This window comes from Nicotiana tomentosiformis, chromosome 1 (assembly GCF_000390325.3).
Source record: "Nicotiana tomentosiformis chromosome 1, ASM39032v3, whole genome shotgun sequence".
NCBI lineage: Eukaryota > Viridiplantae > Streptophyta > Magnoliopsida > Solanales > Solanaceae > Nicotiana > Nicotiana tomentosiformis.
In genome coordinates, this window is record NC_090812.1 from 108,878,315 (window position 1) to 108,906,022 (window position 27,708).

Below are 27,708 nucleotides of genomic sequence, written 5' to 3' on the forward strand. Positions count from 1 at the left end.
GAACTACGTATAAATTCAACTCTATCCCTTTTTTTCGGGTAAACACAAACAATGATAGAACCACGAATCATACATCAATTCAAGCCAAATGAACTTTGAAATTTCAAGTTTTCACAAACAACGCCAGAACCTATCAAATTAAGTCCGATTGACCTCAAATTTTGCACATAAGTCATAAATGACATAAAAGACCTATTAAGAGTTTCAGAATCAGATTTCGACCCTAATATCAAAAAGTCAACTCCCCGGTTAACTTCCCAAAAATTCAACTTTCGCTATTTCAAGCCAAATTCCACTACGGACTTCCAAAAAAGTTTTCCGGACACGCTCCTAATTTCAAAATCACCATACAGAGCTATTGGAATTATCAGAATTCGAATCCGAGGTCGTTTACTCATAAGTCAATATCTGTCAACTTTTCCAACTTAAGTTTTTAATTATGAGACTAAGTGTCTCATTTCACTCCGAAATCCTTACGTACCCGAACCAACTAACCCGGTAAGTTATAAAACAAATGTAAAGAATAACTTGAGCAATAAATGGGGAAACAGGGTTATAATACTCAAAACGAACGGCCGGGTCGTTACATTCTCCCCCACTTAAACATATGTTCGTCCTCGAATGTGCCAAGAGTTGTTCCCAAGCCATCACATCACTATTCTATCTACCACTCACGTACCCGGGAATGATCCCACGCCACCCTATTATGTGTAAATTGTATAGGCCTGACAACACAGCATAATTAAAAATCATTACCTTAACCTTAGCCCATAAACCTTGGAATTCAATGTCCAACATTCAGAATTTCTTTTCAAGACCTGGATCTCACATCAACACGTTGTATGAGTATGAACAAGCTATATCAATCCATAACCATAGCCCTAGATATAATCACTTAACATATTACACAACTCGCATGCTTGCAACACCATTTTCGATCACAGTAACTACTCCAAACTAACCCAGTAATAGTATTAAACCCTATATCAAGCCAAACCTCATTCCAAAACCTTCGTACACTGCTGATAATGAAATAAACACGTGGAATCTCATAACCCCTTATCAAATCAACAAGTCATGGAACTTTCTTGCCCCAACTAGAATCATAATGTCCTTCTTAGACGACTTTCAATATTATCCTCCCAATATACCGTAATAAAATCTGATATTACCCATTCTAGGTCTAATGACCATATATTATTAAATGAAACTATCCAACTGACATGCCACACCAATACAACTCAAGCCACAACTGCGCAACCTTGTACCCAAAATGGAAGATATCTCAAAGTAGAGAACCGTATTGCAAGTTCAACAAGCACCATCACAACTGCAATGCTATAAGCTCATTATATATAGTAGAATTAAGACACACGAATTTAATAAGAGTAACCAGCTATTTTAGAGCTCACATTATCATCACTCACATGGACAACTCACATGCCAATAATATAATCTACCTGGTATGGTCACAGGCCTCCAGTAGAAGCATATCATACAGGAGCGATCAAATAAGTACACATGTATATGATAAATAAATTATGATTCTCATGCTCCTGGACTGGTACAAATAACACGCCATGGAGTAGGCAGGTGCAAGGTGTGCTATCATTACTCAAATCGGCAAGTTAACGTAGAGATATTAACTACCCCAATAGGCCAAAAGACACAAGTCCCATTAGCACAATGACTACCAAAGAAGGAACCCTGCCTTAACACCACCAATCAAATTCATACTTCGTGCTACATCCTTCAAAATAACAATTTGATCATTTCATGATTTTTCATAAAGTGCAATATAACCTGCATTCAAGAAATTTTCTTACTCAAGTCATCCCCGATATCAACCTCTGCAAGTCATAACTAATCAATAACTATGCCTAGGCCCAAAAACCAATACCGTACAAAATCGTGCAATCAAAGCATAGATAGCAGACTCCCCCACTTGGCTCAAAGCCATATAACAAAATATCTGATAACTCACCATACCCAGATAACATCTAAATTGACTATACTAAGCAATGAAAGATCAACTCTGGTCTCTAGTCCCCCAATAATTTCCACACACCACCGATACACACGGTCCAGAATTACAGTATCGCCCACCGGCGTAGATACATGAACAAGTGAAACTAAGGACTCACGGGGCTTATCCAGATAATGAATAATATATGATGAAACATACGAATATGTGGAACCATGGTCAAATAATATAGATGCCTTCTTGTGGCACACTGAGACAATACCTGTGATCACTGCATCTGAAGCAACAACATCAGATCTGGCAGGAAAAGCATAGAATCAGCCATGACCGTCACCGGATCGACCTTCCCCTCTTGGGCGACCCTTAGCTAATTGAGCCCCACCCCGAGCTAGCTGGGCGGGTGGTGGAGCAACTGGTGCAGAAGTAGTAGCCTGACTCCTCTCCTGGATTGGACCTCGCGTATGGCGGGGACAATATTTCCTCACATGACCCAACTCTCCACACTCATAGCACTCCATCTCGAAGAATGGCGGCGAGTTATAAGGCAGACCTCGGGAACTAGAATAACTACCAGAAGGACCTGGTACATATGATCCCTGGACTGATGGTGCACGGAGCGTACTCGTGGCTGGAAGTGCACTAAGAGATGACTGACTCTGATGAGAACTGTATGAACCATGGCTGGATAATGCACCACATTGAACTGGCCGACCCCTGTTGTGGTAGAACTGCCCTCCAGAAGGTACCCCACCAAAACCGCCCAAACCTCAAGGCCTCTTAGCCTCCCAGTCACCACGCCCCTGTCTACGGACCACCTCTATCTATCGAGCAATGTCAACCACCTCGTCAAAAGTGACACCAGATACCCTCTCCCTAGTTATAAGCAACTGCAGTTGATACATGAGGCCATCAATGAACCTCCTAATCCTCTCAATATCAATGGGAACCAACCAAACTGTGTGACGAGCTAACTCAAAAAATCTTTTCTCGTACTGCATCACGGATATGCCATCCTGACGTAACTGCTCAAACTGTCTGCACAGCTATTCTCTACGAGACTGCTACATAAACTTCTCCAAAACGAGAACGGAGAACTCCTGCCATGTAAGTGGTATTGCACCAACCGGCCTGCGTCTCTCAACTCTATCCGTGTTTTTCGGGTAAACATAAACAATGCTAGAACCATGAATTATACATCAATTCAAGCCTAATGAACTTTTAAATTTCAAGTTTCCACAAACGATGCCGGAACCTATTAAATCAAGTCCGATTGATCTCATATTTTGCACACAAGTCATAAATGACATAACAGACCTATTAAAATTTTCATAATCAGATTTCGACCCCGATATCAAAAAGTCAACCTGGTCAAACTTCCCAAAAATTCAACTTTCGCCATTTTAAGCCAAATTCCACTACGGACTTCAAAAAATAATTTCGGACACGCTCCTAAGTCCAAAATCATCATACGGAGCTATTAAAATCATCAGAATTTGAATCCGAGGTTGTTTACGTATAAGTCAATATCTGGTCAACTTTTCCAACTTAAGTTTTCAATTATGAGACTAAGTGTCTCATTTTACTCCGAAATCCATACAGACCCGAACCAACTAACCTGGTAAGTTATAAAACAACGGTAAAGAATAACTTGAGAAGTAAATGGGGGAACGGAATTATAATACTCAAAATGACCGGCCGGGTCGTTACAACAACTTGCTTCAGTTCTTCTACCGTGGACTTTGTCGCGTCCCTCTCTTATAGTACTTGAAAATACCTTGGTACCTGGTATTGTTTCGACTCTTTTATCCTCGGGCTAACTTCATCTGGTTTGGGGACAGGTGCCGGTTTCGGTAATTGCTATGCTGCACGTTTCTTTCCTTTGCTATTGGAGACTGAAATTACATTCATCTCCCTTGCTGCCAGTTGATCACCCCTTATATGTTTGATCCCCTCGGGTGTCGGAAATTTTAATAATTGTTGATATATTGAAGGCACACCTTTCATATCGTGCAACCATGGTCTTCCCAAGATGATGTTATACCCCATGTCTCCATCTACCATTTGGAAGAGAGTTATCTTCATTACTCCCTCAGCATTCGTAAGTAGCCGGGTTGTCACGCATGCAAGGTTGAATCCAGCGAGGAGGTTCGTTACCGGGATAATGCTACCGGTGAGTTTAGCTTGCTTCAGTACTCTCCATTGTATGATATTGGCTGAACTTCTTGGATCCACTAAAATATATTTAATTTTAAAATCTAACACATTTAAAGAAATTACCAGTGCGTCATTGTGCGGTAGCAGTAATCCATTTGCATCTTTTTCGTAAATGTGATATCGTCTTCCCAGAGCCTCTTACTATGAGTTATCGATACTTTTGTCTTCTTCGCTACCGAAAAGGTGACACCATTAATTTCATTTCCTATGAAGATCATGTTGATTGTTTGGAGTGGGGATTATTCTTCTTCTTTTGAGGTTTCCATGTCGCCCCTGTTCCGACCATAATTATTTTTATCTCGGTCACTCAAGAATTCTCTGAGGTGACCATTCTTTAACAGTGTTGCACTTATTCCCGGAGGTGTCGATAGTCCCATTCCGGTGGCCGTTAGTGCCATGGTATTTACACCATAAACTGAGATCCCTATGTCTGCGATCAGATTTCATAGGTCTTGGGAATTGTGCCTCTTTGATATTTCTCATGGCTGATACAAACTCCACCACACTGACGTTGAAGTTATACTCCGACAACTTTGAGTAAGAAGAATCTCGCGACCCCGATATTTCTCTATCCTGTAGCGATCTGTTGTTTCGGCTACAATCGGTCCTTATATCAATGGTGAACTTGTATGTTGTCCGGAAGCTCCTGCCACGACCTTCTGTCTGCTCGTAGGGAAAAAACCGGCCCTTCGAAGTTCGTCTATCCGTGTCAATACAATCCTAAATTCTTCTCCCGTCCTTTGGTCGACAATGGAAAGCCAACCTGATCATCTTCGATCCTTATTTTCAACTCGTATCGATTGTGGACATCTGCCCAAGTCATCGCTTGAAACTCGAGCAGACTTTCCTTCAACTTCCGGGAAGCGTCCGAACTTATGGAATTTAAACCTTTGGTGAACGCTTCAGCCGCCCAATCATCCGAGACTACTGGTAGTAACATCCTTTCATTCTGGAACAGGGTAACGATCTCTCATAATAATTCGGATTCTCTCTGCGCGATCCTGAATATGTCAACCTTACGGGCTTGTACCTTTCTGGCACCGGCATGAGCAATGACGAAAGAATGAGCATCTCAAAGGAATCTATGGAATGCTCGGGTAATAATGAATACCACGTTAAAGCTCCCCTCGTGAGAGTCTCACCAAATCTTTTCAGCAACACAGACTCAATTTCATAAGGAGACAAATCATTTCCTTTCATTTTTGTTGTGTAGGTGGTAATATGCTCCTATGGATCTGAAGTTCTGCCATACTTTGGCACTTCGGGTATTTTGAACCACTTCAGGATTAATTCTGGAGCTGCGCTCAGCTTATACGGTAATTGAATATACTTCTTCGAGATTGGGCCTTTTAGTACTGGTGGTGCGCCCGAGATTTGATCCATGTGGGAGTTTACTTACTTCATGAACCGCAAAAGTTCATCCTTGAATGGATCGTTCTCGTTGTTGAGGCAGGATCTACTCCCCCCCCCCCCAGCCCTGTCGGAGCAACCTTCGCCCCTAGGAGTATTATTATCAACTCGCCACGTCGTCTGGTTCGCGGGAACATCAGGAGGAACTGGATCTCGCCTGTTTGAATTATTTGAGCCACCCGATAGTGCTTGCTTTAGTTCTGTCATAATCTGATCCTGCCGCGTGAGATGGCCTAGAATGATTGCATGTTGCTCTTGCATGACCCTTTCTGCATCCGCCATATGCCCCTCATCAGCATCATGAGGAGTTGCCTCCCAAATCTGTCGAGGGTACCACCTGTCATGTACTGGTATGGTGTCGTTCCCCTCATTGCGAGTGTCACTAATTGAATCCTCAAAATGAGATTGTTCCCCTTGAATTTTAGGGTTGCGTGTACCATTAACAGTGTTATCTGTCAGGCCCCACGGTGGGCGCCAAACTGTTTACCCGTAAAACGGTACAGTTGAATTTGTTTGTGGTTTCTAGACAGGTGAATTAACTTGATCCAAAAGATAATAAAATAACCGATGAAATATAAAATACTTAGCCTTAGAATGTAGATGGAATGATAGAGCTGATGAGTCCGGGAACAGGGTTTCCGGGCACAACAATGATGAGATCAAAAATGAGACAATAAAATTATATTAAAATACTGTATAGAATGTAGTGTAAGTTAGCCAAAAAATTCGTGTCCTTACAATGATAACAGAGCTAACTATTTATAGCTACGTCTAGAAAAGGAAGTCCTAGGATCATGTCATTCTTTAATGTCAATTATGAGGGCCATTGATGAAGATGTAACGTTACAAATTTCTTGTACCGGATCATCATACTTAATGCTGCAAAATATTATGTATTAAATGTTACTGGGCGCAAAGCATTTAATACTCCTTTTATGATCGTTATTCCTTCCGGTGACAAACGGAATAACTATGTTCGGTGGCCATTCCCCTATCTTCTGTTCCACGTATCTTTCCTTTAAGCAGCCACGTGTCATGTCATATTTTTCCCTATACAACAATATAAGTTGCATCTACGTGATCATAGATTACTTCGGTTCCAACTTCTACTCTTAAACTTTCAATTAGAATTTGTTAAAAGATGGCTTTAACAGATTTGTTTTAAAGTATGGTCACTGATGTGATGTGAACACATTTCAAACAGTCCATACGTCAAACAAATGCTCATAAGTGTATTCAATAGTTAGATAGATAGCAGGAGATTTGTTTCCATCTTCCCATCATTCGATAAAATTACATCAAATTTAGCATAGAGATGACAAGTCTTGTTAATTCTATACTTCTCATCGTTAACATTATATTATAACCAAACAAAATCTCATTTGAAATACCTAAACCTGCGATCTCAAATTAAAGCTGAAATGAGAATTGGATACCATCAAACAAGAAGTTCAGATACAATCAATACATTCGATTAACATAATTATGAAATTGTGAATAGTATGTATTTTGTCAATTGATACTAAGCTCAATGCAACATGTAAGTTGCTCATTCTATGAATACAGACTAATATATGCTTACATTATCAGTAATTTAATCGCATGATCTCATCCTTTTGAATTCAGTACGATTGCACATGAATAAAAAATAACAAACCACTTGTGCCAACCAAATCTAACCTACTACCTTGCAGAATTATTTAGGGGACCTATCTATCCTTATACTTCTGTTTTCTCCACTAAATATACCAAAAATTAATTAATCCCTAAAAGGCCTCTAACTCAGTGTATGTACGTTATAAACATAACCTCAAGAACGTCATTCCTATGTACATCACTTTTAGGGACCATCTTGGTATCTAGCAACCTATTAATTAACATCTGTAGATTCTAATTAATCGAATATTTACTAGACATATATTTAAATATGGTACAGTAAAAGGAAGGGCTGCCTCTTGATTGGAGCATGGCTTAACAATTACAATCAATTTAAATTCCCTAAAGTTTGACTTTAGATAGCCATCTGCAAAAGCAACATAATATTAAAGAATAAATAACAAAGGAAACCAGGCTAAAGCCATCACGTACTAAGATTCATCCTGGAAACTTTTTATAATTGCAATAATGATCTTGAATGTTTTTTTAGGACGTCCCCTCACTATAAATAGCACCATATTAACTATTAACAGTAATCTATTCACATCACCTGCGACTGAAAATTAAAAATAGTTTCGCGAAACATGGATGATCAAGATAAGTCTAATGACAATAAGGAATCAAGAGAAGAAGTAAGATATAGAGGAGTAAGAAAGAGGCCATGGGGGAAATACGCAGCGGAGATAAGGGATACCAACAAGAATGGGGTGAGAGTTTGGCTGGGAACTTATGCTACTGCAGAGGAAGCAGCTAGAGCTTATGATAAAGCTGCATTCGAAATGAGAGGTCGTTTTGCAGTTCTTAACTTCCCCCATGAGTATCCATCTTTCTCCTCCTCATGTCCATTGTCATCATCTTCCTCTGTTCAGAATGGGAATGAAGTGAAAGAAGTGATTGAATTTGAGTACTTGGATGATAAGTTGTTGGAGGAGCTTCTTGGTTTGGAATCTGACAAAACCCAGTTTAAGTAATGTACGATTATATGCCTAGTTATTTACGTTTGGATATGCAGTTTACACAGTTGTAATTTTCTCATCAGCTGTTAAATTAATGGCAAATCTATGTTTTGCCCTTTTGTTTTTTCTTTTTTTACTTACGTTTCGTAATCTTGACTTTTCGCGGTACTATTCTGTTGGTTTTGACTTTGAATATTTGTATTGAAACCAAGAAAATGTCAAAAAGGTCTATTGACTCAAGAAATTCAACTCCCTTTAATGATCTTGACGTACGTCATTTAGCTTTGGGAAAATTGAGACTTTATTAAGTTCTATCCATAAAAATTGCACGGGCGTCTTATTTGGTCGTCCCCATTTAACCTATACTCATATTTTTAAAATTATTTAACATATACCCTAATTTTAACAATTTTAGATGCCTTCTTCTTCCTCTTGACTTATGCACTCCTTTCTTCCACCTCTTCTTGTCTATCAAATTAACTTTTCAACCACTACTTTAATATATTCACTAATAAAATGTGAAGTCAAATTAACAACTTAACCTATATTTGATCAAATACTGTCATAAAATAGCAAAACAGAGTATTGTTATTGTTCTCTATTTGAATTCAGAAACCCTGTCAACAGAAGGTAAAACGTGGGCTTCTGCAAATTTTACAATCCTTTATTTTGCAAGCTAGAGATACAAATCCAAATACATCGAGAGCGCAACGGATACTCTCTAGTTCATCTTGTTATGTGTTTATCTCATACTGAATATACAGAAATTCCAAATCCAGTATGAAGAACATGAAGAATTTCCCATGAGGTAAAACCCGATGTGATGCCAAACCAACTCTTAGTTACACTGAAAAGTTAATTTGTCCTAAGTTTGCACTACAAATTGAAGAATTTCAGACTAATTTGTCTGAAATTTACACTATGAAGTGAGGAAAAACTAAAGTTTGCCCTTGCACTATGAACTGAAGTTCCTGAAGTTTGCACTATAAATTAAAGAAGTTCAGACTAATTTGTTTGAAGTTTGCACTATGAAGTGAGAGAAAACTGAAGTTTGCCCTTGCACTATGAACTGAAGTTCCTGAAGTTTGCACTACAAATTGAAGAACTTCAGACTAATTTGTCTGAAGTTTGCACTATAAAGTGAGGGAAAACTGAAGTTTGCCCTTGCACTATGAACTGAAGTTCCTGAAGTTTGCACTGCAAATTGAAGAATTTCAGACTAATTTGTGTGAAGTTTGCACTATGAATTGAGGGTTTTCCTTGCACTATGAATTGAGGGTTTCCCTTGCAACTGAAGTTTACGTGATTGCCTTTGCAAGTCAGGCCAAACTTCAGGCAAAAATATCTGAAGTTTTGCTTTGATAAGGCTACACTTCAGGAAAAAATTCTGAAGTTCAAACTTCACACATAAATATTTGCTACTTCAGGCCTGTATGCCTGAAATTACCCGAAAAGTGGGTACGCTTGCAATGTTTTTTACAAAGCGGGTTTAGGTTAAAATATGACCCAAAAACTAGGTATAAATGCAAATCCCCCGTTCTATCGTTAGTAGATATTTTTCTTTTTAGATTTCAGTTCTATCGTAATTGTTCATACTACAAAATAAGGTACATTAGCTACTACAGTTGATTAAAATATGATGATAGTGTAATTGTTTTTAACACTATTAGCTTATCTATCAGAATTATCATCCAATATGCATATATTTACCAGCTGTTTTAGGTTAAGGATCTAATTAAGCAAAAGAATGACATAGTGATTATACTTGAACATACTGATTCTTGTGATGATGGATTAAGGATTTTCAAAATTTCAACATAATCTCTTGACCAGAAATTCAACATTCCTCCAGGATTTTCAAGACCAGGGCGATAACATTTGAAACAATCAAAAACAAGAAATGCTCATTGATGTATTTTAGTTAATAGTACTTCTATTGCAGGAGATTTCCTTCTGTGTTTTCAGTCACTCGAAAAATTACAAATATTTTTACGACTAGAAGAACCTATAAATACAACTATTTAAAAAAATTTAAATTATACAAGTGTAAAAAATATTACATTATGATATATTTTAATATATTAGAACAGAATTGTTTACCTTATTTTTTAAGGCAATTAAGTATAATTATCTGCAAATATTATATAACGTGTAAAGCTTTTCTTCTACTATTAGTAGATAAAAGTTAAATAAAATATAAGGAGAAGTAGTATCCCTTCTCATTCTATGAATACAGACTATGCTTACATCGTGCACATGATCGCATCCTTTTCACTTAACTACGAGTAACACATGCTGAATTATTAAGCCACTTAATTGTACACCAACCAAATCTAACATATTAACTTTATTAAGAATCTTTTAGGGGATCTATCTATGCTAATACTGTTTTCTGTTTTCACCACTATATATTAAATTAATCCATAATAATACCTCTATTTCATGAGTACGTAATCAACATGACAACCTCTTGAGCCTCATCCCTATGGACATCACAGCTAAGTATCATGCATGCATCTCCGTATCTAGTGATATATTAGCATCTATAGATTCTAATTAATTAACTAATCGCTCTATAATTAAACATTTAGCTATAGAATATTTTAAAAAGAAATACGGAGGAGAATTGAAGGGCTGCCTATGATTTAAGCAGGCTTACGTGCCAATTAAAAGTAATATAAAATCCTAATGTTGACTTTTAATAGCCATCTTACTTTAAAAAGAATATACGTAGCCTGTATACATTAAAAACGAATAACAGAAAGCTACTTACCAAAGTAGCCGTCAACGTACTAAGAATCATCGTCATCAAAACTTTTTACTGAAATAATTTGAACTATCCCTCCACTACAAATAGCATATGTAGACAATTAAATTCTAAAATTTAAATGCATACGGCCATATGCGGAACTAGAACTTCAAACCTCATCGGTTCGAGATTTTAGAATGAGGAATTCCAGTATTAATAACTTAGTTCTAAATTTAATATTTGTAAATATTTTATGAATCTCTTAACACAAAAAAGCTACTGGATTCTTCCGATTCCGTAGCCAGGCTACTAGCTCCGACGCCCCTGCTTACAACATCATATATATATATATATATATATATATATATATATGCCTTTTTAGCGTTAGCCCGGGAAAACATTCAAAAGAAGCTAGAGGTTTAAAAATTAACTGGAGGAGTGATAAATAGTGGACGAAGAGAAGTCAAGCAGAAATAAAAGAGGAGGTAAAAGAAGAAAAGAAACAGGAGGAGAAGTAAGATACAGAGGAGTGATAAGGAGGGACTCCAATTGGAATGGGCTTCTTCTTATGTAACTAATGTTATATGCATCGCATATATGTAAACTAGACAATTATATTATTACGAAATTAGAAACACTAACCTTTTGAAATCGTTGCACAGGTCCTCCACAAAGTAAGAATCCAGGGCTGCAGTTTTCTGTTATGATCCTAGTAAAACCTTGGACGAAATTGCTTTTATTGGATGAAAAACGTCTTCCTTATGTAGACTCGTTTTTCAGCCAAAAATAGCTCCAAAAAACGTGTAGGATTCTGCTTGTGCAAGCAGAATCCTACTCTAACTCTACATGTTGACTTTTCCCCCAAGTCACCTTTTACCTAAGTCAGTCCAGGTTTTTACTAGGCATAGCAGGGACCACAGAAATAATAAGAGCCTACTAATTATAGTATTAATTCGAAAATTTGGATGAATTAATTCCAACTATAATTAATTACAATTTATTTCATTAAAAATCTGCAATTGAACTCCTCAATATGAATTTCGAAAATTCACTAATACTTATTTTAACTCCCCATGTTAAGGTCACAAATACCTTAATTAAATTAAATCACTGATAATTTAATTTAATCAACTAATTAAATCCTTTATAATTCCGCTTAAGCTATTTCATGTGACGGATACAAAATCTACCGGCCGGGTTTTTACATGAAAACTTATAATCTTACAGAAAGGAGTATCATCAAACTCTAAACTGAGTCATGGATTCTATCAACTAATTATTATTTGACAAATGTTATTCGTTATAGTCCAATCTATTAGGCATACACTAACTCTGAATAGAGTTGTACCTTTTAATAAATCAAAACAATAAACGAATCATATTGATCATAATAATTATATCAAGATTAGGAGTATAAGCTCATTTAATAAATTAGAGAAAATATTTTATATATATTCGGTACAAAAATATATTTTCTCTACTTGGTCCGTTCAATATACACTAAGTATACTAGCACAAGAAGTAGGAGTAAAACCACTTCAATAATCAAGACAAATTATACTATACTCTTGTGCTACAATCATCAAGATATTTTGCCCAATAATATCTTCGATTGTGAACATAGTTTATTAATTATGAGAACCGATAATTTAATCTCCATACACTAAATTGTCTACTACATAACTAAATGACACACATGTAATAAATGATCTATTTAAAATAGTACTTTATTGAATAGAATAAATTAAATAAATAATTATTCCATAAATAATAAAACACAATACTATGTCTAAACCGTATGGTTAATAGTATATCCCAACAATCTCCCACTTAGACTCATAACCATGCGTCTACAACTCTAATACCCATTCCTTCTACATGCTTGTCAAAAATCTTCTGTGGCAAGCTCTTTGTAAAAGGGTCTGCCAAATTGTCCTCTGACGCAATCTTCAACACTCTTGCATCACCTCTTTGAGTTATGTCCCGAATTAAGTGATATTTACGCTAAATATGCTTACTCCTTTTATGGCTTCTTGGTTCCTTCGAGTTTGCAACTGCACCACTATTGTCACAATAAAGTACAATCAGTGCTTGAACCGAAGGAACTACATTAAATTTTTTTAGAAAGTTCCCGAGCCAAACAACCTCTTTAGATGCCTCAAATGCAGCCACATATTCGGCTTCCATGGTGTCAATCACCAACACATGATTGCTTGATACTCCTCCAACTTATGGCTCCACCTCCTAAGGTAAAAACATATCTTTAGGTAGATTTTTTAGAATCTCTATCTGACTAGAAATCTGAATCAGTATAGCCAATGGGTGCAAGATCACCTGAGTGATAAACCAACATATAATTCTTAGTCCTTTTCAAGTACTTGATTGTATGTTTAACAACAGGTCAGTGTTCTCGTCCAGGGTTAGACTAAAATATACTAATCATGCCAACAACAAAGCATATATCAGGTCTAGTACATAGCATAGCATACATGAGACTCCCTACAGCAGAAGCATAAGGGACCGCCTTCATCTTTTCTATCTCATCAGTCATTTTTGGGGACTGATTTTTTGACAGAGAGATTCCATATCTAAAAGGGAGAAAACCTTTCTTGGAATCTTGCATGCTAAACCTGGTGAGAATAGTATCAATATAAAGTGCTTGGGATAAGCTTAATATCATTCGCTTGCGATCTCGCATAAGCTTGATCCCAAGGATATGTGCTGCTTGTTCCAAGTCTTTCATATCAAAACGCGAGGACAACCATTCGTTTACTGAATTCAACATGCTCACTTTATTTCATATTGTAACGACCCAACCGATCATTTCGACTTTTAGAACCCCGTTCCCCTAAATAAAACTCCCTAAATATGTATTTAATGATTTATGACTTGTGGGAATGGTTGGTTCGGGATTTAAAAGTGTCTGGGTTGAAATCAAAATACTTGATTCCTTATGTTAGCCTTAAAAGGGCAAATTTGACTTCGGTCAACACTTTGAGAAAACGACCCCGGAATCAGGATTTTAAGGTTCCAGCAGGTTTGTATGTTAATAAGTGAACGAGTCATATTATAAGTGATGTAGGGTCTAAGGAGAGCCCTAAGTCTTAATCAAGTTGGAAATTACATGATAGACTAAAGTTCCAAATAAGTACACACAAAAACCTAACTTTGGACGAGCATGCCTATATATGTGTGTGTATATATATATATATATATAAGAATTTATGTAGTGGACAACCTATCAAATGAAAGATCTTTGAGTCTAGTTTCTAACGCTTTTAACCGTTCGTCATTTGGATATTTATACAAGGACTTACGGACGTTTTAGTAAATGGTGTCCAACAGGGCAAAACTTGTAATACAAGGTACAACCTGCACAGCGCAAGGTACAACTCGCTGAAGCACCGGTGCCTTTATAAGGCAGTCATGGGCAACAACCATTTTTGGGGATTTTCTTGAGCTAGGGATTGGTTCTTTCATGGTGGATTCGACCTTGGGGACTACTTAAGAATACAAGGTGAGTTTTTTTTGTATATTTTAAGTTAATAACATCCTATTAACACTAGTATTAACATCCTTCAATCTTTGAAATCCCTAAAAATCTTTCGAGTTGTTTAAGAACACCAAATTTCCCAAACATTGGAATTTCAAGGAAAAGCTTCAAGAAGGTAATACTAATGCTTCAAACTCATTTTTTATGAGTCGGTGAGAGTAATTCTAATAGTTGTTTCAAGTTGTTATGGTTAGATAATTGATTTCATAAACTCTAGTTCATGGCATGAATAGTGTTCTTGAGAAAATGAGGGAAAGATAAATAGTGTTCTTAGAAATAAAATTAAAGGATGCAATGAACCTATGGAATCATATTCTAGTTTAGTTGGAAGTATTCAACTAAGTAATCACCAAATTGAATGTTTTGGAAATGTTGGTTAAGGAAGACGATGAATAGTAATTTGGCAGTGTTGGAGAATTAATGTAGTATCATTGATGACTTCAAATGGGTATTGAATGATAAGAGTGGAGTTGAATATGCTAGTAAATGAACTTATTAGACGATTTGAGTTTGAGGCTTGTAGCCAACTTGAGAGCCATAAATGGATATTGATAAATATTTTTGAGTCATATTTTGATTGTAATTGGGATTGTAATTGTAGATATCCATTTGTTGGTGGCGTATGAGTATTTTATTCAATGTTACGATGTCGGAGGAGGATTAAAAGCTTGCGAATGTTAATAAAGCGAAAGCGAGTTTTGGAGTGTTGGTCATCGGTCGAGTTATTTGAAAGGCTTGGGAGCCGGCTATGGAACTTCGGAGCGAGGTAAGTCTCTTGTCTAATCTTGTGAGGGGGAAATTACCCCATAGGTGATTAAATTAATAATGGTTACTAATTGTGGGGGCTACGTACGCACGAGGTGACGAGAGTCCGTGCGTAGCTACTATTAATACTAAAGTTCGGGTAGTTTAGGATACAAAGCATGAATTACTTGTGTAAATTGTATTCTTTATTTAATTGAATTATTTGATATATAAATTGTGAATTGTTAGGAAATATAATAAAGATGAAAATTTTATATGCTTAATTTTCTGTTTAAATTAATTAACTGTTTAAAGAAATTATTCATCCTCCCGAATTTATCTTATAATAAATATACTCTCCTTTTGGAGGTACATAAGAAAATGTCCTCCTTTCTTGTGGAGTGGGCCGAACGCCTCGGCAGGATAGATGCATTTATGGATCGTGCCGCACGTCCCTCGACAGTGTACACAAAACTCTGGATCGGGTCGTACGACCTCGGTAGAAATTGTGCTTAATAATAATAATAATTACACGATACTTGGATAGTTTATTACAGCTTGTAAAGCTATTTGATAAATTAGAAATTTATTAAAATTGAATTGCAGCTTGTAAAGCTATTTGATAAATTAGAAATTTATTGAAATTGAATTGCAGCTTGTAAAGCTATTTGATAAATTGTAATTATTATTGAAATTGAAGGAATTTAATTACCTCTGCTGGTACAATAAAATTATTATTAACTCTGTGAATCACGTTGATATAAATATTTCTATTTTCATGATTATTTAATATTATTGACCCATAGTAAGTGTCATAGTCGGCCATCTCGTCTCTACCTCTTCGAGATTAGGCTTGATACTTACTGGGTACACGTTATTTTCGTACTCATACTGCACTTGCTGCACATTTTATTGTGCAGGTACATATATGTATAGAGGCCTTGTGGGCGCAGATGTGTGGTTAATAATTGTGGGGACATAGGTGAGCTGCATTCTATATTATGATCCGCAGCTAATAGAGTCTCTTTCAGAGTTATTATATTTTCCTGTCTAATTTGTATTCTAGACAGATGCTGTATTTTATTTTAATTCCCTAGTAAATGCTCATGCACTTGTGACACCGGGGTTTGGAATGATTATGGGTTGCACTGTATTGAAAATTTTTAAAGATATTAGTATGTATTTGGTAAATGTCATCTTCTGCTATTTAATTGAGGGGAACAACTATGACTTCAAAAATATTAAAATGAGAATTTATTTAGTATTTATTGTTGGCTTGTCTGACAGCGGTGTCCGACGCTATCACGACCTATAGGTAAAATTGGGTCGTGACAATATGGTATCAGAGCACTAGGTTCACGTAGGTCTCACAAGTCATGAGCAAGTCTAGTAGAGTCTTGCGGTTCGGTACGGAGATGTCTGTACTTATCTTCGAGAGGCTACAAGGCTGTTAGGAATACTTTCCTTTTTGATTCCTCATCGTGCGATTCGATTTCTTTGATGCTTATGCCTTCATTTCCTTCCTACTCAATCTTATGCGATGTGAAGCACTTGTTATAAATTGGGGATCGAGGAAATTTTTAATGGTACTACATATGTAGTACAGGATACTTCTCCTTATGTAATTAATTGGGCTATTGTCATCGCCTTACGAAAGGCCGCTCTATCATTTCAAATTAAGTATCAGTACTACTTAAGGTTTTGAGATTTGGCATTGATTGTTATGATGATACGTGCGTTGTTATCGCACAATGTTTATGAAATGGAAAACAGAATGTCCGTCTGTGTGTCGGGGCAGTAAATGACTTGAAAGAAGGTTTTCTCAGTACATGATTCAGAGGTTTCATATTTTAATTCCAGCGGAGAAAAGACAATCGGACTATGAATGTTCAGGTTTGAGGTTGATGGAGTAACAAAGCTTGATATTTTCGAGTGTGGTAGAGTTCTCAATTTTGATGTGGTGTCATCGCCTTGTAAAATGCGTTAAGGTTCGCCTGTGTTATGATTTTCTTCAACTCGCCTTCACGACGGGGTGTTAGGAATTGGTATAGAGGAAGCAGTCGTTAGATATCGTGGTGTGAAGTGATTCAGGATCGAAGCAGCGTTTCTAGTATTGATGTCTCGAGAAGGATGATCGTCAGAAAGGTTTAAAGCTGGTAACGATCTATTGGTTCAAGTGTTACAGAGACGGATTTTGAGTTAAGGCAACAACTGGGCAGCGAAGGATGATGAAGGACATGTGGAAGGTGTCTTGCGGTGGTTAGGTTTCGAAAATGCCAAGTGTAAGAAAACAAAAGCAGAGTAGTTGCATAAAAGAGATGGTTGACCAAAGTGGGAGAGTGGCAAGGTAGCACATGGGTTACGTGGTAGGATGATTACATGTCTTGAGGAACGTTTGGAGTGATTTGGGATGTAAAATGGACAGTGACTAGGTCTATGGACTTAAGTTGTAATATTAACTGCTATATTGAGGAATATTGGATACAACAAGAGGGAGTTGCTTGATATGAAGAATGATACAACATGACTTTGGATTGTAATGTATTGTCGCATCTCTAGTTGACGGCCATGAGGAGTGAACGGACTGGTGCAACTGGTGAATGAGTTCAGACTTAGGGTGATCTACTGATTTTGTAGTAATTGCACCCAATGCAGCGGCGTTGGAATATGTTAGCATGTAATTTCCATATGTGGCTTATCTCATGTGAGCAGGTTAGCTGTCGCGTGGTGTTGACGAAGCTTCTGTGAAGAATTTTACTGGCTACCCGGTAAGAGATTTAATATGTAAATATGGCTAGTGGTTTGGAGTGTTTATTAAAGGTTAATAGAAGAATTTTGAGAAATTTGGCAAGTTGCGTGTGCAGGATCATGCCGACGATGAAGAAAGAATCTCGGTGGATTCCAGAATTTTGTAATTTGTAGCTTCAAGCTAAGTGGGAGAGACACATTGTCTATGATTGGATTTTGTAGTGTCAACTTGTGCGATTTCTGGTTATCGGTGTATTGGTGGGTCATTACGACTAAGGAAAGAAAACATCTCTGGTAATTTGAGCAAAGGATTTGGGGAATGTGTACCATATTTGGCCTTATCAATCCATATTCAGGTTTGTGGGAAGACTCAGAGTTTATGCTTCATGTAGATATAATGCACAGGGAGAGTGAGACAGTCGGGTGTTTTCTTGAGAAAATGTCCATGTGCTAACAAGGCCTTGGAGTTGATCATGTATGGGAACAAGTCAGAGCAAGTGACTCTCAATAACGGTCCTAGTGGATTCAAAAATTTAAAGTGTGGTGTCTAAGGATCTCGAGTCTATAGTATGGTTGAGTATCGAGCTTTTGCAGCAGATTATTAAACGGGTCTTGGAGTACTCTACGTTATCTTCAGGTTGTAGTGTAGCATTGGAAAAACGGAAGAAAATAACTTCGGATTCATAAAATAAGTATCAGAATGGGTGTACCAGTTGAAGATGTAAAAAGTGCGCACAAGAAGGGATATGAGATAATTAGTGGGTTTTGAAATAGCATGGTCTCGTGAAATAAGGTCACTTGAGATGAGTGCGGATTTGAGTTCGTGATATAATGAATGGAGCTATTATTATTTCTAAGGCAAGTTGAGAGTAAATCGAGAAAAAAAATGGATCGGCTAACAATGGTTGAATCGGCACGATGATGGCAATGATCAGTTCCTTCATTGCATTGAATTACGCATGTGATTTGTGGCAGTACGTGCGAGGCTTGACAACCGCCGTAATTGATTTTATTTTGGAGAAATTCAAGTATTATGACATGTTATATGTAGAGGGATCCCAGAAGAGTTATGGTGGTTTAGACCACTACCTAAGGCTGGTATTTTCTACGGATATGGGTATTCAGCCACGTGTTGCAATGGTTCTCTTGAAATGAGTTAAGAAGAAGGTTTCTATATGATGAAGAGTTTACCCTATTAAGTGGTTCGGGAGTTATGATGAAATTCGTGTACTCCTGCGCATTGGCGTGATTAAGTGCACTAAGTAGCATGGGATTCGAAAGTTGAGGATTTAAGATTTCGGTTCGGTGTTGACAAGGATGTTATGAGCTCGGATGAGCAGGAAAGGGATTTAGATGTTTAAAGTAAGATGGTATTATTTTTGGCATCATCTAAGGTCGATGTCAGGTGTAAGGGACCTTGTGTATTGATTTGTGGATTCTTGATATGCTTTACAGCATTTTGTGTAACCGATAGCATGAATGTGCAGACTTGTTACCTGGTGTGGAAGGTCATGGGAGCATGTCTCACGGAAATATTGTGTAAGAGTGACATGTAGTCACTTGATTGAGTGAATATTGAAACCAAGTATGAAGATTGTGGTAATATCGCTGATTCGAGAATTTATGCCTGGAGGGCGCTTAGTTCATTTGGTTGTAGACTGTGAAAGTTTGTTCCGATTATGACGGCTATTCTTGTGTGTTATGGGAAAAAGGGTTATTATGGATCCTTGAAAGGTTATTAGCCTAGACCTCAGAATCGGCTTGAGGTCAATGGATGGATTTAAATATGTATATGGGCTCTATATCAGACCAGACGTGTTCATTTCAGCATAAAAGCTCCCTATGGAGGAGTATTCGGACGTTGGATGTTGTTTCGTCATTGGTTATTTCATGTAATACTATATTTTGCCGTGTGAGTTATGAAACGGCTTGATAAATTTCTTATGTGTTGAGGTTCCACAGAGCGATAGTGTTATGTGAGCAGGATGGCTCTCGGGATTCAGATTATATGTCGAACCTTAGTTGTGCTTGAGTTTTGTAGCGTATGGCGATGTCAGTCCTTCCAGGGATGGTATTATGCACTTAGCGTGCTTGTGTCTGATATTCGAATATTTTGTAGTAATGAGCATTCTAGCTCGGTAAGTATTTCCTTATAGATTCTTTATGTGCGGATCGGGTGGCACGTAGCCACGGGTATGTTGTTTGGATCGGGTTGCACGCCGCAACAGTGTGATGTTGAGTACAGTCCCATATATTCTATTTTGTATGTTTTGTGTCCCATTTTCTGAGGAAGGTTCATGACACCTTTTCAGTTTTCTAATTAGTCACGTGGGTCGAGAAATCCTTTCCAGAGTTCGTGTTTCTTATGTATCGCAATCGAGTCCGTAGCTTATTAGCTCATTGTGGCGTCATATGAGTCTTTTTGATCATGTCTGAGGTGGTTTATTGCCTGAGCAGCTTATACTTGGTGAGACGAGATTATTGGATTCGAGATTAGTGCGATCGGATTATATGAAGTGTAATAAAGAGCAAATACCAGTATTTGGTTATAATGAGGCAATGATTCTTGTCAGAAGGAGAAACTCAATAATTGTTGACTCGGCAGTTGGTTATGAATTTCTACACATTTCTTCCATCGTGGAAGCATTTCAAGAGTTGGAACAGGACTTATATGTATCATGAGGTGTGTTGTGAACATCAGATTCATGGAATTTTAGCTATTGTTATCGGAGGATGTTATTATAGTCATGTGAATGATGCGGTGCATGGTCTAAATTCAACAAAGGTATGCAACCTTGTATTGGTGCATCGTGTAATGATAGATACGACATTCATAGGTTGGAAACATGCATGGTGGAGAATTCTTGATGTTAGAATTGGGCTCTAAGGCTTATTTGCCTAAATAAAGGGGAGAATTTTCAGATTGGCTCGAGTTAATGTGCTCAACTGGGTGTGGTAGCACGGGTAGGTGCACGAGGTGTTAAACAATGATTTTGGATAACTCCGGAACACTCCTTAGCACGTTCGAGGACGAATGTATATTTAAGTGGGAGAGAATGTAACGACCCAACCAGTCGTTTCGACTTTTAGAACCCCGTTCCCCTAAATAAAACTCCCCGAATGTGTTTTTAATAATTTATGACTGGCGGGGATGGTTGGTTCGGGATTTGGAAGTGTTTGGGTTGAAATCGGAATACTTGGTTCCTTAAGTTAGCCTTAAAAGGGCAAATTTGACTTCGGTCAACACTTTGAGAAAACGACCCCGGAATCGGGATTTTAAGGTTCCAGCAGGTTCGTATGTTAATAAGTGAACGAGTCATATTATAAGTGATGTAGGGTCTAAGGAGAGCCCTAAGTCTTAATCAAGATGGAAATTACATGATAGACTCAAGTTCCAAATAAGTACACACAAAAACCTAATTTGGACGAGCATGCCTATATATATAAGGATTTATATAGTGGACAACCTATCAAATGAAAGATCTTTGAGTCTAGTTTCTAACGCTTTCGACCGTTCGTCATTTAGATATTTCTACAAGGACTTACGGACGTTTTAGTAAATGGTGTCCAGCAGGGCAAAACTTGTAATACGAGGTACAACCTGCACAGTGCAAGGTACAACTCACTGAAGCACCTGTGCCTTTATAAGGCAGTCACGGGCAACATCCATTTTTGCGGATTTTCTTGAGCTAGGGATTGGTTCTTTCATGGTGGATTCGACCTTGGGGACTACTTAAGAATACAAGGTGAGTTATTTTTGGATATTTTAAGTTAATAACAATCTATTAACACTAGTATTAACATCCTTCAATCTTTGAAATCCCTAGAAATCTTTCAAGTTGTTCAAGAACACCAAATTTCCCAAACATTGAAATTTCAAGGAAAAAGCTTCAAGAAGGTAATACTAATGCTTCAAGCTCATTTCTTATGAGTCGGTGAGAGTAATTCTAATAGTTGTTTTAAGTTGTTATGGTTGGATAATTGATTTCATAAACTCTAGTTCATGGCATGAATAGTGTTCTTGAGAAAATGAGGGAAAGATAAATAGTGTTTTTAGAAATGAAATTAAAGGATGCAATGAACCTATGGAATCATATTCTAGCTTAGTTGGAAGTATTCAACTAAGTAATCACCAAATTGAATGTTTTGGAAATGTTGGTTAAGGAAGATGATAAATAGTAATTTGGCGGTGTTGGAGAATTAATGTAGTATCATTGATGACTTCAAATGGGTATTGAATGATAAGAGTGGAGTTGAATGTGCTAGTAAGTGAACCTATTAGACGATTTAAGCTAGAGGCTTGTAGCCAACTTGAGAGCCATAAATGGATATTGATAAATATTTTTGAGTCATATTTTGATTGTAATTGGGATTGTAATTGTAGATATCAATTTGTTGGTGGCGTATGAGTATTTTACTCAATGTTACGATAACGGAGGAGGATTAAAAGCTTGTGAATGTTAATAAAGAGAAAGCGAGTTTTGGAGCGTTGGTCATCGGTCGAGTTATTTGAAAGGTTTGGGAGCCGGCTATGGAACTTCGGAGCGAGGTAAGTCTCTTGTCTAATCTTGTGAGGGGGAAATTAACCCATATGTGATTAAATTAATAATGGTTGCTAATTGTGGGGGCTACGTACGTACGAGGTGACGAGAGTCCGTGCGTAGCTACTATTAATGCTAAAGTCCGGGTAGTTTAGGACACAAAGCATGAATTACTTGTGTAAATTGTATTCTTTATTTAATTGAATTATTTTATATATATATTGTGAATTGTTAGGAAATATAATAAAGATGAAAATTTCATATGCTTAATTTTCTATTTAAATTAATTAACTGTTTAAAGAAATTGTTCATCCTCCCGAATTTATCTTATAATGAATATACTCTCCTTCCGGAGGTACATAAGAAAATGTCCTCCTTTCTTGTGGAGAGGGCCGAACGCCTCGGCAGGATAGATGCATCTATGGATCGTGCCGCACGTCCCTCGGCAGTGTACACGAAACTCTGGATCGGGCCGTACGACCTCAGCAGAAATTGTGCGTAATAATAATAATAATTATACGATACTTGGACAGTTTATTACAGCTTGTAAAGCTATTTGATAAATTGGAAATTTATTGAAATTGAATTGCAACTTGTAAAGCTATTTGATAAATTGGAAATTTATTGAAATTGAATTGCAGCTTGTAAAGCTATTTGATAAATTAGAATTTTTATTGAAATTGAAGGATTTAGTTAATAGATTAGAAATTATTTGAATTGAAGGAATTTAATTAATATATTGAGAATTATTGGAATTGAAGGAATTTAATTACCTCTGCTGGTACAATAAAATTATTGTTAACTCTGTGAATCACGTTGATATAAATATTTCTATTTTCATGATTATTTAATATTATTGACCCATAGTGAGTGTCATAGTCGGCCATCTTGTCTCTACCTCTTCGAGATTAGGCTTGATACTTATTGGGTACACGTTGTTTTCGTACTCATACTGCACTTGCTGCATATTTTATTGTGCAGGTACATATATGTGTAGCGGCCTTGTGGGCGAGAGGTGTGGTTAATGATTGTGGGAACATAGGTGAGCTGCATTCTATATTACGATCTGCAACTAATAGAGTCTCCTTCAGAGTTATTATATTTTCCTGTCTAATTTGTATTCTAGACAGATGCTGTATTTTATTTTAATTCCCTAGTAAATGCTCATGCACTTGTGACACCGGATTTTGGGATGATTATGGGTTGCACTGTATTGGAAAGTTTTAAAGATATTAGTACGTATTTGGTAAATGTCATCTTCTGCTATTTAATTGAGGGATACAACTATGACTTCAAAAATATTAAAATGAAAATTTATTTAGTATTTATTGTTGGCTTGTCTGACAACGGTGTACGACGCCATCACGACCTATAGGTAAAATTGGGTCGTGACACCTATAAGCAAAATATCATCCACGTATAAAACCAAAAATGTAAATTTATCTCAATCCCACTTCTTATAGACACAAGACTCATTTTCACATTGATCAAAACCAAATCGATGTGTCAAAATAAATATTCCATGCTCTAGAAGCTTGTTTCAATCCATAAATGGATTTCTTTAATTTACACAACATGTGCTCATTGCCACTTTTTATGAAACCAACTGGTTGTGCCATGTAGATGCACTCATCAAGACTTCCATTAAGAAAAAGTCGTCTTGACATCCATTTGTCGAATCTCATACTCGTAATGAGAAGCAATGGATAAGAGAATCCTAATGGATTTAAGCATGGCTACTGGCTAAAAGGTTTCTTCATAATCGATCCCTTCTTTTTGAGTAAACCCTTTTTGCAACAAGCCTAGCTTCAAAAGTTTACACTTTTCCATCCACTTCTCTCTTTTTCTTATAGATCCATCTACAACCACTATGTTTAACTCAAGTAGGTGGTTCTACAAGATCCCAGACTTGATTGGAGTACATGGACTCCATTTTAGATTTCACAGCAACAACCCATTTATCAGCATATGTATCCTGTAGTACTTCGTCGTAATTAAGAGGTTTCGTATTAGGCTCTTCAAGGATTCTATCATAAGATTCTCCCAAGAGCGCAAACCGGAGAGGTTTTTTAATAATTCTCCTACTACCACTATCACTACAGGTGCAGTCTGATTTTGTTGTTGAATCACAACATCATTTTCCGTAACTTAAGCCTCAATGTTATCCTCCACACCTTGCGGTGCTGAGATATCATTAACATCTTCCTAGAGTGCAGGCTGCTGAACAATTTCAGGTTTTTCAACCATCTAAGGTTGCTCAACATTACTCCCACTACTTTGGGGTAGTGAGATGTCAGGCAATTGCTCTTGTGCGTTTTGCTGCCTATTGATATTTCTCCCACTACGATAGTGCAGTGGTATGTCAATACTGGCTTCTGGGATACATTTCAGAGATGAGTCATTAGTTACTCCGTTACTTAATTCCTGTAAAACTAGTTTACTTCTAGAAATATGGTTCATTAAATAGTCCTCTTCTAAAAAAACTGGCATTTGTCGTAACAATTACCTTCTTTTCTTTAGGACAATAAAATAAACTGCCTTTAGTTCCTTTTGGATATCCAATAAAAATGCATACTTCTGTCCTCGATTCCAATTTATCCGCTTTCCCTTTCAGCACATGCGTTGGAAAACCCCAAACCCGAATGTGCCATAAACTTGGCTTGCGCCCAGCCCACAATTCTACTGGAGTTGAAGGTACTGACTTTGAAGGAACCAAATTCAACATGTAATTTGCTGTTTCTAAAGCATATCCCCAAAAAGAAGAAGGTGAATCGGAATAACGTAATATTGATCTAACCATTTTCATAAAGGTTCTATTTCTTCTTTCTGCCACACCATTTTGTTGTGGTGTTCTTGGGGTAGAAAATTGAGATGTAATTCCACAATCTGATAAGTATTTGATGAATTCAGCAGAAAGGTATTCACCACCACGATCAGATCGTAATGTTTTGATATATTTATCATGTATTTTCTTCGTTTCCGTCTTAAATTCTTTGAATTTATCAAAGCATTCAGACTTACGGCGCAACAGATAAATGTATCTATATTTTGAGTAATCATCTGTGAAAGTCACAAAATAATCAAAATCACCTCTTGCTTGTATATTTATAGGGCCACACAAATCAGAGTGAATTAATTTTAACTTAGCACTGGCTCTATTTTCTTTTGAGGAAAAATGTCTCTTGGTCATTTTACGTTCTAAACAGGATTCACATGTTGGCAGTGCCTCACTTTCAATAAACTTAAAGGTCCATCAGAGACCAATCTCGAAATTCTATTTAGATTTATATGACCTAGACATAAGTGCCAGAAATAAGTTTAGCTCAATTCAGAAATATGTTTTCTTTTATGTGGAAGATTAATATTATTTAATTTTTTTGGTTGTTGTAGCACATGAGGAGATATATCAAGAATAAAAAAGTCATGTACTCTACTAGGAGTGTAGATAAAACATTTATTAAGCTTAATAATAGCAAAGTTATTAGCAAAATAAATATTATAACCAGCATCCATTATTTTCGAAACCGAAATCAAATTCCTTCTAATAGAAGGTACATAGAGAACATCTTTCAAAACTAATACTCTATCACTACTAAACGAAACTCTAATATCTTCTAATGCTAAAGCTGGTGCTGGCTCGCCATTGGCTTGAAAAACGCAAACTTCATTCTCACTTAGCCGCCGTGTTTCCTGAAACCCCTACAAAGTAGTGCAAATATGATTAGTGTCTCCTGAATTTACACACTAAAACATGGTAGATACAGCCGCTAAACAAGTTTCAACGATAATTAAATTCGAATTACCTTGCTTGTTCAACTTTGCCAGATAGGCAGGGCATTGTTTTTTGTGATGCTCAGGTTGCTTGCAATGATAGCACTTTCCTTTGAGCTTTTTCACACCAGCCGCACCTCTAGGTGCAAAAACCTTTTGAGATTTCTTATTTTTCTTACCACCTTTCAACTTAGAAATTGAAGCTTTCTCAACATTTAGTTCCACAACTGGAGCTTGCTGTTTGAGAATAGATTCTGCCGCTTGCAGCTCATTCAACAATTTCGCCAGTGACAAATCCATTTTGTTCATGTTATATAGTTCAAGCAAAATTATTGAAAACTGTCAAGCAGAGTCTGCAAGATCATCTCAACTTGAGATTCCGTATCAATCACAGCTCAAAGGACCTCCAGTTCATTTAGAAGACCCATCATCTTCAGAACATGGTCCCTGATCGATGATCCTTCAGCTATCTTGGTGTTCAAAAGGGCTTTCATGGTTGTCTGCTTAGCCGCACGATTTTGCTCACTGAACATCTCTTTGAGACTTTCGAGCATGTCATAAGCAGACCTTATGGACTGATGCTGATGTTGCAAAATATTCGCCATAGAGGCAAGAATGTAATATCGTGCCATCTCATCAGCCTTGACCCATTTTTCATAGGCCTTAACTTGATCATCAATAGCATCTTCATAAGGTTTTTCTGGGCATCCTCAGTGATTACAAATTTGTAACCTTCAGCAGTTAGGGCAATATCAAAGTTTCTTTTCCAGTCAACATAACTCAGTCCTTCTAACTTATTTTGGTTCAAAATTGAGGTAAGTGGGTTGAATGAAGACATGGTTAATCTGAGAGATATTCACATTAAATAGATCATTAGTTATGCAATTAAAATAATTAAATTCAAAATAGCACATTACACATATAACCATGCTCATTGAATAGTTAGATTCGTTAGGGAAACTTAACTATTCATGCAAAATATATGAGTTATGTAAGATATTTACCTCATAAATTAAAACAGGACCAACTCAGATGGAGAGTAAACTGTTAATTTAAGATAGGTAAATATCACTTTTATAAACTCTAGTTTCATTGAATCAACATGTAACTCAGTTGGAGAGTTAATACAAGTAATCAAATAACTAGAGGCAGAACTATAGTAATCATCTATAATGAACTTATCCGATGTAGAAGAAGATCTATTTCAGCATATAAATTCACTATATTACTGTAAAACATGATTGAAAACCATGAGAATTGAACCCTACCATCACTGTTTTCTTTAAAAAAAATTATTAAAATCTTTTTCCAGAAAATAGAAAAATGGCCAAAAGGCCATCTAAACAACCTCAAATGCCCAAAAAATGATGTACATCATGAGC

The 27,708-nt window shown here is 36.8% G+C and overlaps 2 protein-coding genes across 2 annotated transcripts; one reads left to right on the forward strand and one right to left on the reverse strand.

The window, feature by feature from the left end:
* Positions 1–7,848: 7,848 nt before the first annotated feature.
* On the forward strand, positions 7,849–8,235 carry LOC104113337 (ethylene-responsive transcription factor ERF098-like). The gene has a single exon (XM_009623467.3). The coding sequence runs from the start codon at positions 7,849–7,851 to the stop codon at positions 8,233–8,235; it is 387 nt and encodes a 128-aa protein (XP_009621762.1).
* A 16,567-nt stretch (positions 8,236–24,802) lies between these two features.
* LOC108949162 (uncharacterized) lies at positions 24,803–26,958 on the reverse strand. The gene is made up of 5 exons (XM_070199202.1): positions 26,731–26,958; positions 26,318–26,665; positions 26,059–26,254; positions 25,062–25,615; positions 24,803–24,979 (listed from the first exon to the last, which is right to left on the reverse strand). Exons 1-5 carry the CDS (start codon positions 26,956–26,958, stop codon positions 24,803–24,805), a joined length of 1,503 nt encoding a protein of 500 aa, XP_070055303.1.
* Between the last annotated feature and the right edge of the window lie 750 nt (positions 26,959–27,708).